The sequence below is a fragment of the Solanum lycopersicum genome, chromosome 4 (assembly GCF_036512215.1).
Source record: "Solanum lycopersicum chromosome 4, SLM_r2.1".
NCBI lineage: Eukaryota > Viridiplantae > Streptophyta > Magnoliopsida > Solanales > Solanaceae > Solanum > Solanum lycopersicum.
In genome coordinates, this window is record NC_090803.1 from 36,521,659 (window position 1) to 36,541,952 (window position 20,294).

General features: G+C 37.1%; 2 protein-coding genes across 2 annotated transcripts; both read left to right on the plus strand.

The window, feature by feature from the left end:
* Window positions 1-2,073: 2,073 nt before the first annotated feature.
* Window positions 2,074-3,180, plus strand: LOC138348088 (uncharacterized). Its single transcript, XM_069296697.1, has 2 exons — window positions 2,074-2,654; window positions 2,724-3,180. Exons 1-2 carry the CDS (start codon window positions 2,074-2,076, stop codon window positions 3,178-3,180), a joined length of 1,038 nt encoding a protein of 345 aa, XP_069152798.1.
* Window positions 3,181-4,730: 1,550 nt separating this feature from the next.
* Window positions 4,731-15,761, plus strand: LOC138348089 (uncharacterized). Its single transcript, XM_069296698.1, has 4 exons — window positions 4,731-4,880; window positions 5,052-5,403; window positions 5,933-6,180; window positions 15,555-15,761. The coding sequence occupies exons 1-4, from the start codon at window positions 4,731-4,733 to the stop codon at window positions 15,759-15,761; spliced, it is 957 nt and encodes a 318-aa protein (XP_069152799.1).
* The last annotated feature ends 4,533 nt before the right edge of the window (window positions 15,762-20,294 follow it).

Sequence of the window (20,294 nt, forward strand, 5' to 3'; positions counted from 1 at the left end):
TGTATAGACGCATAAGTCTAAAATACATTCTAAAGTAAGTGAACCTAAGATGTACGTAATGAAATAATGAACCCTAGAAGCGTTAAGTATGAGTGTAAGATACACTAAATAGACAAGTGCATTGGCATATGATGAGATGAACATTCACGTAGTAAGAGGTGAGTAACTATCAAAAGCAAAGGTGCTAATAATGAAGAATGTGGTGACAACATGATATGAGGTTAATGTATATGATGACAGCAATATCAAATGATCCTAAGTAACTGTTACCAATACGTACTCACCAATGAGAGTGTAAGATAATGAAGAGACCAGTCTCTATGAACACTCTAATGAAAGTATTGAGTTTAACATACTTAATACTAATGATGAGATGAGAAATCATCTAATGAGCTATGCTGTCCTCATACTAGAAGCACACTTCAATGACGTAAGAGTTGATTGTAATGGAACTTTATACTGAGCCCTGATAGTCTAGCTATGAGCGGTGATGCCTTCTTTCAGGAAAGGCGAAGGTTCACATAACTCTCATGAGATAAGACTGCACGGTTTGCCAGGTATGGGTCTCCATACATCTCCTAGTCTTTGAACCTATATTGCAAATAAAGGGATCTGGTAGGGTTAAATTCCCATATACTCTAGCATGTTATTGAGTCACTTTGGCCGGTGATTTCACCTCTTTTCGGTGTGAAGGAGACACTGTATTTCATGATGCTCAAATGATCTATATCAGTTAAAGTTAAAGTTCCTAATGAATGAGTGAGGCCAACCTCAAATGAAGCATATAAAGAAATGAATGATACCGAAGGTGTTAAGACAGGATAATCAAGAGGTGAGCTAGAGTAAGGTAATGACATTAGGTTATTCCTGATAATGGCACAACAAACCCGATGATAGTCTTAAACTACATCCTAGGTATAACTGGTGTTCAGACTAACCTATGAATGAAATGAAATGAAGTACGTATGAATGGATAAAACAGACTCTTTGTTTACTAATTAAGACTCCCTAGTTGAGGTCCCATATGTAGAGCCCTCATTTTGGAAGTCTTAATGTCAAGTCCACGATTTCAAGGTCTCATGGCATATGAATGAATGATATGAAAGAAGCTATGTGTTATATGTTATGTGCTATATGAAGATGTTATGTGTTGTGTGCAATACGATATTTATAATGATGCATGTTACACTCATAACATGACCTTCCTAACTCAATTTGGAAAGTTCACTATTTTTCCTAATCTCAATTGGGAAAGTCTACCGACTTGACTTCCAAAAATCATGTCGTTAGGAAAGAGCAATTCTTTGTCATGCATGTCTTTGGTGTGTGCTTGCATATTCACATACTTATTACAAGTGTGTACTAACCGTATACATCTATACTATTTTAAGTGCAGGCACAGGTGGGAAATAGAGCTACAGGATCATTGTTGCAACTATTCGGACGTCCGCATTCATCCAGAGTTTGGTAGGTCCTCATTCTTATGAGGATGCTACTATTTTATATTCTAGCATAGTTTTAGAGTTGAGCTAGTGGATCATATTCCACTAGCTTTTCTTTCCTGTTTTGATTCAGACTTTGTATTGGTGCCATTTTGGCAATTATACAATTAAGACTTAATGAACTATTTCTTTCAGTTGCTTATCTCTTTAATGTAAGATGATTGATGATGAACGATTATGAAATGTTAAGAATGTTTAGCAAGTATGTTTAAAGAATCTAAAGTTTCAAATTTTCCTCTAAAATTAACCTATGTAAAGTAAGAATGACATAAGTAGGCTTGTTTGCGACCTCTGAGAAGTCAACGACGCCGGTCTTGTCTGGGGTCTAGATTCAAATCGTGACAAAGTTGGTATTAGAGCACTAGGTTAAATTCCAAGAAAAATGAGTTCACATCAACCACATTGAGTAGTTTCTAAGTCATGGTAGTGAAGTGCACCACTATCCTTGATTAGAGATTGCATGATGCGTAGGAAAAGTTTCCCTTCTTTTGATCTTATTGTGCTTTTCCTAATGTATGAGTTCTTGGTGTTATGAGTGTGTCTAACCTCAATCCCTGTTGATTTTTAGAGAATGAACACTTGGAGAACTAAGGATCAGAGGAGGGGAGGAGCAACTGCTAGAGGTAATCAGAATCCACCCCAGGCTCCCGCTGGGTTGATTGATGCTGAGGTGGGGGCATCTCTAGCCCAGATGGCACAAGCCATCGTGATGCATGCTCAGGCTATGACTGCCCAAGTCAACCGGCAGGATTTTCAGAGGGAGAACCCACTGGTTCGAAGCATGGCTGATAGACTGCGAGATTTTGCGAGGATGGATCCTTCTATATTCACAGGGTCTAAGACATTAAAGGATCCTCAAGAGTTTGTAGACGATGTGCCTAAGATTTTGGTGGCTATGGGAGCCACTGATATTGACAAGGCGGAGCTAACTTCCTATCAACTCAAGGATGTTGCACAGATTTGGTGCAAGATGTGGCAAGATAGTCGTGTCTTAGGTGGAGTGCCAGTCACATGGGAGCTGTTCAAGACAACATTTCTGAATAGATTCTTCCCCAGAGAGATGAGGGAGGCCAAGGTTGAAGAGTTCACCAACCTTAAGCAAGGCTCAATGATAGTCAAGGAGTATTCCCTGAAGTTTGTTAAGATATCAAGGTATGTTACTTTCCCTAGTATTTAATAGCAAGAACGAGGAGAATACAAAGCTTCGTTGAAATCATCCAGGTATGCTACTTCCCTAGTTTCTAACAGCAGGGATGAGATGAGGAGGTTCCTCACAGGAATCAATGGAGACTTGAAGAAGGAGTGGCGATCTGCGATGCTCCATAATAACATAGATCTTTCCAGGTTGATGGTGCAAGTCCAGCAGGTAAAGGACAGCCTAAAAAAGAGAGGTGTTCATGATGTTAGGAGGCCTAGGCCTCCAGATCAGGGAGGTCCCTGTCATGGTGGCCACAAAAATAACTTTGGCGTCCGTGAGCAGCCAAAGTTCAAGAAGGGGCAACAGAGTTCTGGGAATTCTAACTTTCAGAGGAGTACAAAACCTAGAGGAGGCAGACCTGAATCCAAGAGGGGCAAAGGAGGTGAATGCAACGTTTTAAGAAGATTTATGTTAAGTGTGGCCGAGCTCACAGTGGAGAGTGCAGACAGGGCACTAATGCCTGCTACAGTTGTGGTGTGAGTGGACACATGGTCAGAAACTGTCTGCACAACAGAGGTCAGGCTGGAGGCAATTCTAAGCGTAGGCCTAACCCACAGAATGCAACAACAGCCGAGCCTCCCAAGCGAAATAGATTCTATGCCCTGAAGGGAAGGGAGGAGCAGGAGAAGTCCGCTGATGTGGTCACAGGTATGCTGCAAGTATTCTCAACTTATGTGTATACTCTACTTGATCAGGGTTTACGCTTTCCTTTGTGACTTCTTTCCCTTACTTTTGAAATAGTACCTGAAGTTCTACATGATACTATAGTGGTTAGTATGCCTTTAGGTGAAAATGTAAGAACGGATAGGGTATACAAGGATTGACCAATAGTTGTAAGTGGTAAGACTATGTGTGCAAACTTGATTGAGTTACCCATGCATGATTTTGATATTATTCTTGGCATGGACTAGCTTCACAGTTGTTATGCTTGCTTGGACTGTCTTAGTAGAGTGGTGATATTTCACTTCCCTGATGAAGAAGAGTTAGTCTGGGAGGGGTACAATTATAGTCATCCTAATCCCTTGATTTCAAATCTTAAGGCCAATAAAATTATGTCCAAGGGGTTACTATGACATCTTGTGAGTGTTAATGATTTAGATCATGACATTTCTTTCATAGACTCAGTGCCTGTAGTGAATGAGTTCCTAGATCTGTTTCCTAAAGATTTGCCCGAAGTCCCTCCCCTTCGAGAGATTGACTTTGGTATTGACTTGGACCCCGATACTAAACCAATCTCGATTCCTCTTTATAGAATGGATCCCGCAGAACTCGAAGACTTGGAGCTGCAGTTAAAAGATCTCACTGATAAGGGTTTCATTCAGCCGAGCATATCCCCGTGGGGCACTCCAGTCTTGTTTATAAAGAAGAAAAATGGGACCCTTAAAATGTGTATCGATTATCGGCAGCTCAACAATGTCAATATAAAGAATAAGTATCCACTCCCCAGAATGGATGATTTGTTTTATCAGCTCCAAGGGTCTAGTTTCTTCTCTAAGATTGATCTTTGTTTAGGGTATCATCAACTTACGGTTAGGGATAGAGATGTCCCAAATAAAGCCTTTCGCACCCGTTATGGTCATTATTAGTTCTTGGTTATGTCATTTGGTTTCATGAATGTACCTTCTGCATTTATGGATCTCATGAACCGAGTTTTCCATGAATACCTTGACTCTTTCATCATAGTATTCATCGATGACATTCTCATCTACTCTAAGACCAAGGAAGATCATGAACAACATTTGAGACTAACCTTGCAGGTACTTAAACATCATAAGTTGTATGCCAAATTCAGCAAGTGTGAATTCTGGCTGAGATCAGTGACCTTCCTAGGTCATGTTGTGTCCGATCAAGGTGTAGAGGTGGACCCCAGGAAAACTGAAGCTGTTAAGAACTGGCCAAAATCTCTTACTCTCACTGACATTCGTAGCTTTTTGGGATTGGCTGGTTACTATAGCAGGTTTGTGGAGGGCTTTTCTTCTATTGCTGCCCCATTGACAACTCTGACTAAGAAGAAATGCAAGTTTGAATAGATGAAGACTTGTGAGAAGAGTTTCCAGGAGCTGAAGGACAGACTCACTTCAGCCCCGGTGCTTACTCTACCTATGTGTGGTGAGAATTACACGGTTTATTGTGATGCTTCTAGGGTTGGTTTGGGTTGTGTTTTTTTGCAGGCTGGTAAGGTAATAGCCTATGCTTCAAGACAACTCAAGGTTCATGAGAAGCATTATCCCACTCATGACTTGGATTTGGCAGTTGTGGTGTTTGAGCTGAAACTGTGGTGACATTATCTATATTGAGTGCACGTGGCTATGTTCACAGACCATAAGAGTCTCCTGTATTTGTTCACATAGAGGGATTTGAATGCACGTCATAGAAGATGGTTGGAGCCGTTGAAGGATTATGACATGAATATGCACTACCATCTAGGTAAGGCTAATGTTGTAGCTGATTCTTTGAGCAGGATAAGAATGGGTTGTACAACCCACGTTGAGGATGAGAAGAAGGAGCTGGTGAGAGAGGTACACAAACTTGCCAGACTGGGTGTGCGATTGGTTGACTCTACTAGTTGGGGTGTTTTAGCTCATCCTAGTTTTGAATCATCCATGGTAGTTGAAGTCAAGAAGGTTCAGCATCTTGATCCTGTGTTGCTGGAGCTGAAGGACTTAGTGTTGTTAAAAATGAACGAGTCTTTCACTTTGGGAGGTGATGGCATACTTAAATACTAGTATAGGCTGTGTGTACCAGATGTTGATGATTTGCGGACCAGGATTGTGGTAGAGGCCCATGGTTCCAAATATTTCATACATCAAGGTTCAACAAAAATGTATCATTATCTTAAGCAGATTTATTGGTGGGATGGAATGAAGAAGGACATTGTAGAATATGTGGCTAAGTGTTCTAATTGTCAGGAGGTTAAGAAAGAGCATCTTAAGCCAGGAGGCCATTAATATGGACTTCGTGGTTGGTATTCGGAGGACTAGGAAGCAACATGACTCTATATGGGTTATTGTGGACAGATTGAATAAGTCTGCCCACTTTATCTCTGTAAAGTCTACTTACAGAGCAGAGGATTATGCGAGACTCTACATTGATGAGATTACGACATGGCATGGGATTCCCTTGTCTATTATTTCAGATAGAGGAGCTTAGTTTACTTTACATTTTTGGAGATCTTTCTAGAGGAGCTTGGGCACGCAGGTGAATCTTAGCACTGCCTTTCACCCTTAAACAGATGGGCAGGAAGAGCGCACCATTCATACATTGGAGGATATGTTGAGAGCTTGTGTAATCGACTTTAGAGGTAACTTAGATGACCATCTGTCTTTGATAGAGTTCTCGTATAATAATAGCTATCACTCCAGCATTGGGATTCCGTTTGAGTCACTTTATGGTAGGAGGTGTAGATCTCCTGTTGGGTGGTTCAAGGTTGGAGAGTCATCTATTTTGGGTCCGGAGATTATTCATGAGGCCTTAGAGAAGGTAAGAGTGATTAGGGATAGGTTGAATACTGCTTATTGTCGGTAGAAGTCATATGTTGATAACAGAAAACGACCCTAAGAGTTTGATGTTGGTGACCAGGTTTACTTGAAAATATCACCTATGAAAGGGGTGATGAAATTTGTTAGAAAAGGGAAGCTGAGTCTGTGGTATGTTGGTCCATATGAGATCCTATAGCGTGTGGGTGAGGTGGCCTATGAGTTAGCATTGCCTGCGAAGCTAGCTTCTGTTCATCAAATCTTTCATGTCTCTATGTTGAAGAAGTGACTAGGTGATCCAACATCAACCCTACCTATTGAACATTTGGGGGTTGGTGAAGACTTGTCTTATGAAGAGGTACCTGTTGAGATTTGAGATAGACATGTCAAGCGGCTGAGGAACAAGGAGATTGCCACAGTGAAGGTATTATGGAGAAACCATCTTGTTGAGGGTGCTACGTGGTAGGCTGAGGCCGACATGAGATCCCTCTACCCTCATCTTTTCAGCTCTTGAGGTTGACTTCCTACTCTTAAGCCTATGTTTCCTTATCTCTCAATATTTTGTTGCTATTGATTGACTATGCATAGTGATTTTATTATGATTCTGACAGGAATTACGATGTGAAGTGCTAGTGTCATTCGGGGAAGAATGTTCCTAAGGGAGGACTAATGTAACGACCCTAATAATTAATAGGATCAAGACTTAGGGTGTCAAGAATGCTTGTGATTAAACCAAGGTTCACATGAATTGATACACGTAGAACCAGACCTTAGAACCATTACTACGACAAATTCAACTAACTTGGGGAGTTATTTGAGCTTGGATTGGTTGGAACCAACCATGTAAGGCTCGCGAAAATGAAGATTTAATCGAAGGAGTCTTTACGGGACTTAAAAGAGGAAATTATAAGTTATGAGGATCCAGGGGTAAAATGGTCTTTTCCATGCCAAGGGTAATATTGTAATTACCCTGAGGAATTAATAAATTAATTAATTAATTTAATTAAAATAGAAATTTGGATTGGGGTGACCCGAAGTTACCCATTTTGCAAATGGGGTGCCACTCGGGTTCGAGCCCCACTAGGAGCAAGGAATTGATGATTTAATCCTCAATTAAAATCTACTTAATAAGGGTAAAATTGTACTTTCACGTATAAATTAACATAAATATGATTTTTGTATTAATTTAATTAAATCCTATTTTGACTAAGTCTTGAATTAGTCTACTAATCTTAATAACTCTCTCCGTCACGTTTCTCAACTCTCTTTCACATCTATCGAATCTCATTCTCTCACGCTCTGACTAACAAGAAAGCTCAAGAACAGTTTAGTAACAATTGTTCTTCACACTTGATAAACACATGAAAAGTTTTAAGAAAAGCAAGGTAATCAAAAACGTCAAAGCAAAGGGAGGTTGTTTGTCGAGTGGTGTGTACGTTGAGGAGAATTGGGCATGGTTTGGAGGAGTTTCTGGGAAGCAGCTTCACACTTTAACAACATCAAAAGTTATGGGTTTTTATCATGAAATTCTTTCTCCAAGAGTATTTTCCTTCAAACGATTCTCAAGGTCTTGAAAACTAAGATTATTCCCCTTTGTATGTCCTTGTCCTTTGCTCCCAAACTAATTCGTAGGATGGGTATGTTGTGCTTCTAGATTTAGTCATGAATGATGTATTTATATTAAATGTGAACATGTTTATGTGAAGTAAATTACGAAAATGATATTCAAAGTGTGATCGAAAAGTTGGTGTGTGTGTGTGTGTACATGTGGGTAGTGGCTTTGGCCACTGTTTTGGGGTTGTATAAATCATGCATTTCTTGTGTATTTTATGTTTGCAATGTGCGTATAATGTGATGTTCATTACCATTAAATATAGTGGATTAAAATAACCATCTTTTAGACAACTAACTTATGAACAATGTGACTAAAAAATGAGTTGAATAATGATAAGAATTTTCCAGATTTGGGTACTCTATAATAAGGTTGAAATCTGGGTTTTAGAAGGGAAAATTAAATAAGTGAGGTCATTGGTAATTGAACCCAAAACCTCACATTTTTAGAGGGCTGAAAATGAAAGAAAAATGTGAAGGAGCTAAGGGGAATTGAATCCCTTAGCTACTGGTTTCGCGAGGCAAAGAAAAAAAAAGGGGGGCTGGGGGATTCGATCCTAGCTATTGATTTTGCCTCAAAGGAAAAAAAAAATGTGACTGGGGGGAATCAAGCTTGCGATCTGTGGGGAGAAGGAGGAGAAAATTAGTTAAACATATAATGGGAGGCGTGGGATTCGAAAACCCACGACCTCCAAGTATGCGCGAAAGAAAACAAAATAAGGACAAAAAAACGCGAGGCGTGGGAACCGACTCACGTCCTCAAGGCTGAATAAAAAAGCAAAATTAATTAGGAAATAAAGTGAAGCTGTGGGGGTTCGATTCCACAACCTCATTGCCTCTCTCCCATTTAAATAAAATAAAGATAGCGAGATTGTAAGGGTTCACCCACCACCTCACAGCCTCCAGATCGAAATTAAAAGAAAAATCAAAGAGGCTGTGGGGATTTGAACCTACAACCTCTTGTTTTAGGTGAAAATAAGTAATGTATTATTAATGAAAAATAAAAAGAGGTTGTGGGGGTTCAAACCCACAATCCCTCGGCTAAATTAAGTGTAAAATTTAATAGAAAATCTTTCCTTCATTGTTAATGTTGCGATTTAATTTAGAGTTCTAATGTTATGAATATTAGAAATAACATCAATGAAAAGTATAAATGATATCCAAGTGATTCAAGATTCGGGTTCCCTTGCCCAAACATCCGTATTGATACATAAGTCAAACGTGAGTAAAATATCCAAGATTAATGCCATCTACTTAAATAAAAAATCAAGATCTTGGCATATATACAAGATACATAATTCTTGTACTACATAATCTTAGGAAAGTAAGAATCACTTAACGAACTATGAATGAAGCCCCATCGCTTGTATGTACAGACACATAAGTCTAACATACATTCTAAAGTAGTGAACCTAAAATGTACGTAATGAAATAATGAACCCTAAGAGCGTTAAGTATGAGTGTAAGATACACTAAATAACCAAGTGCAATGGCATATAATGAGATGAACTATGAAATGATGAAATGAACATTCACGTAATAAGAGGTGAGAAACTATCAAAAGCAAAGGTGCTAATAATGAATAATGTGGTAACAACATGATATGAGTCTAATGTATATGATGAGAGCAATATCAAATGAGCCTAAGTAACTGTTACCAATACGTACTCACCAATGAGAGTGTACTCACCAATGAGAGTGTAACATAATGAAGAGACCAGTCTCTATGAACACTCTAATGAAAGTATTGAGTTTAACACACTTAATAATAATTATGAGATAAGAAATCATCTAATTAGCTATGCTGTCCTCATACTAGAAGCCAACTTCCATGACGTATGAGTTGAATGTAATGGAACTTTATACTGAGCACCGATAGGCTAGCTATGAGCGGTGATGCCTTCTTTTGGGAAGGGCAAAGGTTCACATAAATCAAATGAGATAAGACTGTATGGCTTGCTATGTATGGGTCTCCATACATATCCTAGTCTTTGAACCTATACTGCCAATATATATATCTGGCGGGGTTAAATTCCTATATATGCTAGCATGTTATTGAGTCACTTTTGGCCGGTGCTTCCACCTCTTTTTGATATGGGGGAGACACTGGATTTCATGATTCTCACATGATTTATGTCGGTTAAAGTTAAAGTTCCCAATGAATGAATGAGGCCAGCCTCAAATGAAGCTACAAAGAAATGAATGATACCAAAGGTGTTAGGATAGGATAATCAAGCGGTGAGCTAGCCTCAGGTAATGACATTAGGTTTTTCCTGATCATTGCACAACAAACCCGATAAAAGTCTTAAACTACATCTAAGGTATAGTTGGTGTTCACAGTAGCTTATGAACGAAATGAAATAAAGTACGTATGAATGGATGAAACAGACTCTGTGTTTCCTAATGAAAACTCCCTAGTTGAGGTCCCATATGTTAAGCCCTCAATTTGAAAAGTCTTAATGTCAAGTCCATGATTCCAAGGTCTCATGGCATATGAATGAATGATATGAAAGAAGCTATGTGTTATACGTTATGTGCTATATGAAGATGTTTTGTGTTGTGTGCAATGCGATATCTATAATGATGCATATTACTCTCACGGAATGACCTTCCTAACTCAATTTAGAAAGTTCATTAACTTTCCTTATCTCAATTTTGCAAGTCTATTGACTTGACTTCCAAAATCATGTCGTTAGGGGAGAGACATTCTTTCTCATGTATGTCCTTGGTGTGTGCTTGCATATACCCATACTTAGTACAAGTATGTACTAACCCTGTACGTCTATACTATTTTAGGTGCAGACACAGGTTGGGGATAGAGCTACATGATCATTGTTGTAGCTATCCGGACGTCAGCATTCATCCGGAGTTTGGTAGGCCCTCATGCTTTTGAGGATGCTACTATTTTACATTCTAGTGTAGTTTTACTGTTGAGCCATTTTGGCAACTATACAATTAAGACTTAATGAACTATTTCTTTCAGTTGCTTATCTCTGTAATGTTAGATGGTTGATGATGAACGATTATGAAATGTTAAAATGTTTAGAAAGTATGTTTAAAGAATAAAAATTTTCAAATTTTCCCCTAAAATTAACCTATGTAAAGTAAGGATGACGTAAGTAGGCTTGTTTGTGACCTATAAGAGGTCAACGATGCCGGTCTCCTCTTGGGTCTAGATTCCAGTTGTGACACATTTACTTTGTTTTAGACTTTTGTGGGCTATTTCCAAAGACATTGTTACTATTATATTACATAGATGGTTTTGAGACATATGTTAGAAAGACTTCCATAGCTATGAAAAGATTTTCATTTACGTTGAAAGAAATAATTTTTAATTCCTCTATTTTTGCATGATACTATATAATGAAGCCAAGTGGCTAGTATAAGACCTTCGAGAGGTCAAGTACGCCACATCACAACTAAGGTGTGCTCTCAACTATACTGACTATATATGATTCCTCTAACTGATAAAGATGGAAGTCGGGACATGACCCACGACATCCTGACTAAACTGAAAAGTAAATGAAATCCTTCGAAAATAAGAAGGCACCCCATAGCTAACTGAAAAGCTCTTGTTGATGATTTTGAATGCCTGTGTCTGCATTATAAGAAGATGCAGATCAAATGACTCAATTCGTGGAATGTACGAGCATGTAAGGGAATTATAAGTCATATCATAAGCTTTAAACATGAATAAAAAGGAAACATACTTATAGCTTTTCAAACTCACTCAAATGTATTCAACATAATAATAAGGTACTCAACTCAAATATTAAATACTCAACTTTAAAAATATGATACTTGACTCAGTGAAGAACATATCAACTCAAGATACTCAACTCAAAATACTCAACATAACTGGACTCAATTAAATATAAAACAATTTAAAATCAAGTGCAATATACAAAAAATTGCTCAAAAACATGATGTCAACTCTGTGAGTATGCAAGGATATAATATAACTCTGAAATGTATGTACAAATACAAATAATTGTGTATATAAAAATATACAATCACTTTTGAGTATATAAAAATACAAATATCTCTGTGGGAGTTTCTCTAACCGACAACCATTACTTAAGAGCTATTGTGATGACACATCACTTTACCTCACTCTACCAAGGACCATCCTAAACATTGCTATCAGTATAGGATCTAACTTAACTTAGTGGATCCACTATTCTATTATAAAAATGATTCATCTAAAGAGTATGAACCTAGTCTACCTATCATAGCTACATGGTTTTATGGATAAGAGAGTTATCTGAACTCATGCTAGTCCGCAATTCAATGCTCAATAGTATACTCGCTCTTATGTTTTAAAAAACCATACTTCTTTGTGCTGATTTGAGATTAGTGCTAAAAAACATATCTCAAAAACTATCTAGGAAATCTTAGTTTTCTCTGTTGCTTCATTTAGAAAGCGATTAATCTTTTTTAAAATCTATCCTGAAAGCTCTTTGGAAATATCATTTTCCGTTCTTATTTAAATATGCAAATATTTGTAAACACTTTCAAAATACATAGTCCCCATGTACTTTTTGTAACATTTCGAAAGTTCCATGACTCTGAATAGAGCTTAGTCTATTAAATAATGGTTAAAATTATTTTCCAGAACTATATTAATTTATTAAACTTAATTAGAAAAGGTTACATTCCCTAACAAACAAAGAAAGACCTTGACGTCCGGAAACTAGCTAATTTGAACTAGTAGACGTCCCCATGTTTGGTGATGGTTTGGGTGTGTCAAATGATTTCCAAAACTTATAAAAATACTTTAAATAGGTAAAACATAGTAAAAAGGGTCCAAATTCTAGTAAAGACTCCCCAAGAACAACCCGAAGGGTCCTTGAGGAGGACCCAAACATTGGTGAGCAAGCTGCGACAGCCAAGAATGTGAAGTCCCTTGCGCGTTGTGCAACCATCACTAGCTAGGAGAATTTTTCCTCGCAATGCGAGACCTTCACAAGGATCACTTCCTCAACCCAAATTTAAAAAAAAAAAGAATTGGAATTAGCCCAGCGACACACAACCACTTCCCAGATTCGTCTGCGTCAATTTTTAAGTCAATTTAACTTCACAAAAAGACCCAATTAAGTGAAGGATACTTTACGGGAAGACTTTATAATGGTTCTAGGTCAGTTTTAAACCATCTTCACGCACTCTAAATAATAAATAACAAATCACTCTCATCTCTCTCAAAAACTCTTTCTTTCAACAACCATTGATGAACAAGAAAAGCTTGAGGAAGAAGACGAAGACTTCAAGATTTTCATTCAAAATTCGTGGAATAGTCATCAATAAGGTATGTATTTTTCACTCTTGGGATTCCTTTCCCCAAGAGGTCCTTTCAAAGATGATCTCCAACAATTCTATTCCTAGGGTTTTTACTCTACAAACGGGTTTTCTTCCTAATTTGAGATTTATGAGTAATGATAAAAAACAATGATTTTCTATGTCTAATTAAGTATGTATTGTTGAATAATTTATATGGTATTGTTGGTTTTCGTGTGAAGCATGTTCTCTCCCTAAATAATTGAATTCGATTATGTTATATGATTCATTTAATGTCATGTAATGTTGGGGTTCGAACTATTGCATGAATGAACTCATAAATGAACCCTTCCTCTTAAACCTAACTATGAATTGTCTTGTGTATGACTAGAGTGGTTGGGATTGGTTTTGTTATTGAGTATTTCACTATATTATTGAATGATTGTTATGAATTGAGTGTAAGTTCTTGATGAAGATTCTTGGAAGCAATAGGTAAGTCTTATAAAGTCATAATTGCTCCATTATGTTGATGTTGGCCTATAATGGATGTTGTTATGCAATTGAAGTCTTTATAATGTTTCTATGCATATATGATGGCCTATGAATATAATATATGGAATGTGAGATCATGGTAATGGAATGATAATGCAAGGTTGATGATGCTTCTCTTGTGTTCCTTACAAAATATTACTATGATATGTTAATATCACTAATGAAGGGTTGTGATGTAAGGAATTTCTCATCTTCAACCTAATGAGCTACGATCATGTTTATACAAATATTTACTCTTCTATGGTCTATGATAGGATTGATGATTAATAATAACACAAAAGCAATTTAAAAAGGGACTTTAGCTTATCACTGAGTGAACTAGATATCAGAGGTATCCCTTCCCAAGTTGGAAGGTAGGTTCACAATGACTCTCATGAGATAGAGGTTGTCATGTAATGTGGAACTATGGATCTCTAATATATCTCCTAGTTTTTGAACTATGTTGCCTCCATAGGAATACTAGCTAGTGGATCCACCTAGAATGCTATGTTCATGTTTTAGTTCTACCTTCGCAAGTAGGCCACCTTCTTTCGGGGGGTTTCATGACATCGGATTCCATAATTAGCTCACATTATTTAATTTCGGCTGAGGCGATTGTTCCTTTAAATAAAAATGAAAGACAAGAAAATGGACATCAACCAGGGTGACTTGAGAAGTCTACTTAGTATAGGTAGGGGTATGAGACTCTACCTAGACATTGCACAAGTTGATTCTAAGGGAAGTCGTAGGAGATTGTTCTAATGTAGCTTAATGATATGAAATGCATAAGGCTTATGATATATGATGTTGGCTATGATGATGGACATGTTAGTGGTCTATGATGCTATATGTTGTGATGACTACTTATGATGTAAGTTGTATGAAGTAAAGCATTACTTATTCTATCCTATCTTGTTTACTTGATTATGTAGGGTTATGGGGCTTCACATGATCATTATAGTTGTAGTCTTGGGATGGGATTATTGGTGAGTGTTTTGTATGTTATGTTTATATGAACTATTGAATATGAAAATGTTAATATAATTTATGATGATATGTCTTTATTTATGGTCATGCTTTATGTTGTTGTGATCTTCATCTTGTTTATGTTGTTTTGTATGTGCACTAAAGACTTTCAAATGACTTAGAATGCTTTCTAAAGAAATGGTCCTTTTTTCATGCATGTCCTTAAATGTCTAAGTGTATATACCCATACTTAGTACATGTGGTGTACGAACCCCTTAATTTATATAACTACAAATGTAGGGTACGACCATTGAAGATTAAGAAGGTCGATTGAAGAATCTTGGAACTCTTTCTCCAAGTGTTTGTAGGTCCTCATGTTCGGGGATGCTATCTTTTTGTTATTCTAGCTTATGAAGATCTTGGTAGTTTTAAGAGATACTCTTTATTTTGGATTCTATTGTAGTAAGGCCGATATGTCATATTGACAATGTATTGGCTAAGTCCAACACACGTATTCTTAGATGGTTATTATGTGAGACAATTTTTAGACTATCGTATCTATGTTTATCATATTGCTAAAAGAGAAGCCAAAGTAAGCTTCTATGCCAGAGGTCTATGTGTACCTCAATATATATATATATATATATATTTCTACAGAAGTTTTAAATCTTTTGTGATTTTTAACCAATGATATATTATGAAAAATGCTAAGGGCTTGTTTGAGTCCTCTATGAGGACGACACCGGCGGTCGCGACTGGGCGTGCTCTCCGGTCATGAAAAACTTGATATCATAGCATGAGGTTAAATAACCTAGGGTCAATGTCTCACTAAATCACATTTATATGGTGTATTTTTCATGGTTGTGAAGCGTGCCACAATTATGAATGAGATGCTATGTGATGATTAAGAAAATTATCTTTTCTTGGTAATCCTATGTCGTGCCTCTAAAGTTTTGACACTATGTTTAGCATCTAGTCCCTTTCTTGTGGTTATAGGAGATGAACACAAGAATTACATCCTCTAGAAAAATGGAAGAGGAGGTTGCTAATGCCGGGGATACTCCCCAAGGCAATCGAGTTCCTCCTCAAGAGCAAGTTGCTGCAAATGATCAAGTTTTGGTCAATTCTTCGGCAATAACGGATGGGAACCGAGGGCAGCCCTTCTCCAAATGGCCCAATCTATCACCACTCAAGCCATTATGACACAATCTAACCGGGAGATTCTAATTCGACAGAACCAACATACTAGTATTATGGCTACCTTTGAAAGATTTTATGAGGATTAATCCTCCTATGTTCTTTGGATCCAAGGTTGATGAAGACCCCCGAAGACTTCCTTGATGAAGTTTATAATATTTTATTGCTATGTGGGTGATTACTAGTGAAAAGGCCGAGCTTGATTCCTATAACCTCAACGATGTGGTGTAGACATGGTACAAACAATGAAAGGATAGTAGGGATTTAGGAGGTGGTCCTGTGACTTGGGAGATAGTCAATAGGCCTTTTGTTGATAGATTTTTCCCAAGGGAGCAAAGGAAATATAAGGTAAAGTAGTTTATAAACCTTCATCAAAGAGGTATGAGTGTTAAGGAATACTCCTTAAAGTTCATTAAGCTGTCCAAAAATGCTTCCTCTTTGGTTTCAAATGATAAGGATGAAATGAGTCGTTATGTGATGAGCGTGTCCGAAGAGCTTGAAGAAGAATGTTGTGCACCTATGCTTCATGACAATATATATATTTTTAGGTTAATGGTTCATGCACAAGAAGTAGAATAGAGTTGTCCAAGGAAGAGGCAGGGAAGCTAAGAAGACAAGGTCTTTTGAAGGTGGTTCTTCTAAGAGTAGGCTTGACGTTCAAGACAAGCCTAAGTTCAAGAAGATGTTTTCCAAACCAAGTTCCTTCAAATTTATCCAAGACTCGGAATGAAAGGGTATCTAATCCTAAACCTCAAAAGGGGATAAATGTTGATCCACCAAGAGAAAGAACAACTTGTGGTAAGTGTGGTAACAAACATATGGGTGAATGCCTTGTTGGAACTAATAGTTGCTATGGTTGTGGCAAAGGTGTACATATAGTGAAAATTTTTCCTAATGTGATGAATCAAGTAAAGGGGAATATCCAAGATCAATCAAGTGGTTCTAGCTGCGAAACTCCAAAAAAGAACTGCTTTTATGCACTCAAAGCTAGGGGTGAACAAGAGAGCGCAACCAATGTTGTGACTGGTATGTTACAAGTCCTCTCTATTAATAGTTATGATTTGATTTATCCAAGTTCTACCCTTTATTTTGTTACACCTTTGGTAGCTAGGAAGTTTGATATACTTCCCAATTTTTTGATTGAACCCTTTTCGGTTTTTACACCAGTGGTTGACTCTATAGTTGCAAAAAGTGTCTATAGGAAATGTATGTAATGCTTCCCAATAAAGTGACTCTTGTGGACTTGGTAGAACTTTACATGTTTGATTTTGATACCATATTGGGTATGGATTGGTTTTATTCTTGTTTTGCTTCCATAGACTGTAGAACGGGGGTAGTGAAGTTTCAATTTCCAAATGAACCCATTAGAGAGTGTAAGGGGGGAAATTATATGCCAAGGTGTCAAATCATTTATTTCTTGAAGGCTTGTAACATGATAGCCAAGGTTTGTCTATATTGTGTGGTTAGGGTTAAAGATCTAGAATGTGAAACTCGTTCTGTTGATTAGGTCCATGTAGGTAGGGAATTTGAGGAGGTTTTTCCTGATGGCCTTCCCGGAGTTCCTCGTGAACGAGAAATTGACTTATTAGTGCATACGAACCTCGTTTCAATTCCTCTATATCGTATGGCTCCGACCGAATTTAAAGAGTTGAAGGTCCAACTCAAGGATTTACTAGACAAGGGTTTCAATCAACCTAGTATTTCTCCATGGATTTCAGGTATTTTTTGTGAATAAGAAATGTGGGTACCTTAGGATGTGCATTGATTATCGTTAACTCAATAAGGTCACCATAAAGAACAAATATCCTCTCCCTCAGATTGGTGATCTGTATAACAACCCTCAAATTACTTAGGTTAAAATAGAGCCTAACATGATTTTAACGATAGTATAAGATCCTAATATGTTCTAAAATATGGTATTGAGTCAGTGTATAAAGTTTTAGATGATTTGGAAGTGAAACGTTAAGGGGCAACCAAGACGTTCGACGACTAAGTCATCTATGTGCCTCATATGTGGTTATGTGATTAATTATGTGTTTCATAAATTAATGATGTCATATATGATTTATTATAGTGTATATAAGAAGTGTGTAAAGTTTCTTGAAGTTTGGAGGTCAAACGTCGAAGAACATCAATGACGTTTGAAAGGTATGCCTTGAAACAACCTTGTATGTTATGCATGTTTTGTTGAATTTTATATTTTTGTTTTGGATGAAATTCATGTGAGAGGTACTAAACTTTTATACGAACATATTTATTTTGAAAACATCCATCTAAAAGTCCCCAAGGACCAACCAAGGGTCCTTGAGGAAGGACCCTTCTCAAAAGCCAAGGCATTTAGACAAGGCCCCAAACGACTGAGGCAAACGATGGCTCGTGGGCCAGTCGATGCCTCATCGATAGGTGTCGTGGTTCAAGAATTATACTAGTCATATAAATCTCTTAATGGAAACTCTGTTAACCAAACGATGGGAGGACAGGACGGTCCGTTTGTGGACAAACGGTGGACTGCCAACCGTCGATGGTACTGCTATCCTGCGTGCAATCACTGTTAAGTTAAGGGTGAAGTTGTAATTTTAATCCACTTAAAAATTAGAGGTTTGGATGTTCCTTAAGTGTCATTTGGATATTTTAAACATGAATATTAGTCTTTAACACTTAGAGGATTTCATTCTTCAAAATCAAAACCCTAATTCCCTTAGAAATTCTTTAGAACTCCATTGGAGTCAAAACTCAAGGAAGGGCTTGGATTGGAGATTTGAGTGAAGATTCTTCATCAAATTGGAGGATTATTTTTATTAAGTTATGATTTTTTGTCCTTGAAACTCTATTCATCAAGGAGCCCAACTTTCAAAGAAGTTTTCTAAAGTTTTCAAAGATGAATTGTGCAATTTCATAATCTATCCATGGGTTCTTGCATTAAAGGTTTTAAAGCATTGTATATTGATTGATTTTTTTAATTATATTATTTTAACTCAATTAACCTATGAAATCATGTAATTGATGAACCCTAGTTTTTGACTAATTTATGGGTTAAGCGATTTGGACTTAATGCTTATGAATTCTAGTGTAGTTTCTTATGTGATATTGATTGATGGAAGAATTGTATTAAATTGATATCTAGGTTGTCCTATATTGAAAATTATATATTGAATTGACCTAATATCATTGAATATCATAGTTTATGTATTGTATTATTGGTTATGGACATGGGTAAGGGCCTTATGATATTGAATTGGATAATTTAGCATTGGATTGAAGTGAAGAGTATGGATTGGTGGTACTCTTACCTAATTATATTTATTTTAAGTTAATTAGACTTAAATTATATTGTGATTGGTATGTTACACTTATGGTGGCGGTGTTATGTGCATTACTTGCAGTTGATGTGGCCTTGTCAGGTTACTTTATGTAATATGTTGATCATGGCCTCATCCGTAATACTTGAAGTATTATGATTATTTTTTTAGTCAATTTATGTGAAGCATGAGCATATCAACCTACATGTGAAGTAATGTGAAAGTATGTGTTCTTTCTATGTATGTTAGGAGATCATGTAGACTATGACTATGTGCTTGTAAGTGTAGTCTTAGAGTTGATGCATGATTGTTCCTACATGAATATATGAGTCTATGATGTTGTATTGATGATATTATTGAAATGTATAGGATGACATAAAGATAATAAGGGACATTCCTAAGAGAATAAAAGAATGATATGTTATATGTGATAAAGTAAAGAATGTTGTGTCTTGCTTTGGTAGACTTGTGTCTCTTACTTGATACATGTATGAATGATATGTAAATATGATATGTATTGACTAAGTAGGCTTAGTTCACCCTTTTCATGTATGAATGAATTATATGTGAGACTTAAATGCTGTTAAGAAGGTCATGTACGTGGAACCTTAAACCTAGTTGTAAGGTTATGAATGTTGAAGTCGAAGAGTCGTAATGGTATCATTCATGTAAAGGATTATGGACTTAGTGTTTGGTTGGATGGAAAGGCATTTAAAGGTAGCCCTAGTGTACCTCTTTGGTAGGGTGAATGTGATTGGGTTACGAACTAGATAAGGAACCCTTCATGTGATGCTTTAATGTCAATTACTCTATTAGAACAAAGGCTAGCACCGAGTGATTTCATTATCGGATGTAGCTCTACTTGAGATGGAGGCTAGAGTATAATGTATCTCTACTTGAGAATGAGACTAGAGTGCATAAAAGCCCTTCATATTCGTTAATTGTGTGCTTACATGGGATGTGTCCTAGTTCTACCCTTGGCAAGTAGAATACCCTCATCTGAGTAGGTTAGAACTTCAAATTCCATGTCTAGCTATCATGGTCTACGTCGGTTATTTCCTTTTCTCCTCATATGGGATACCTACTAGCATTAGAGAAGTTCTACGAAGTTTAGGTGGTGGTATGGGACACTATCTAGACATTGCACAATAGGCTTTGAAGGTTTTAGTTAGAGTCCTTAGGTCTTGCTCAAGTAGAGTACAATGTATGTCTACTTGAGAATGATACTAGAGTTTATAAA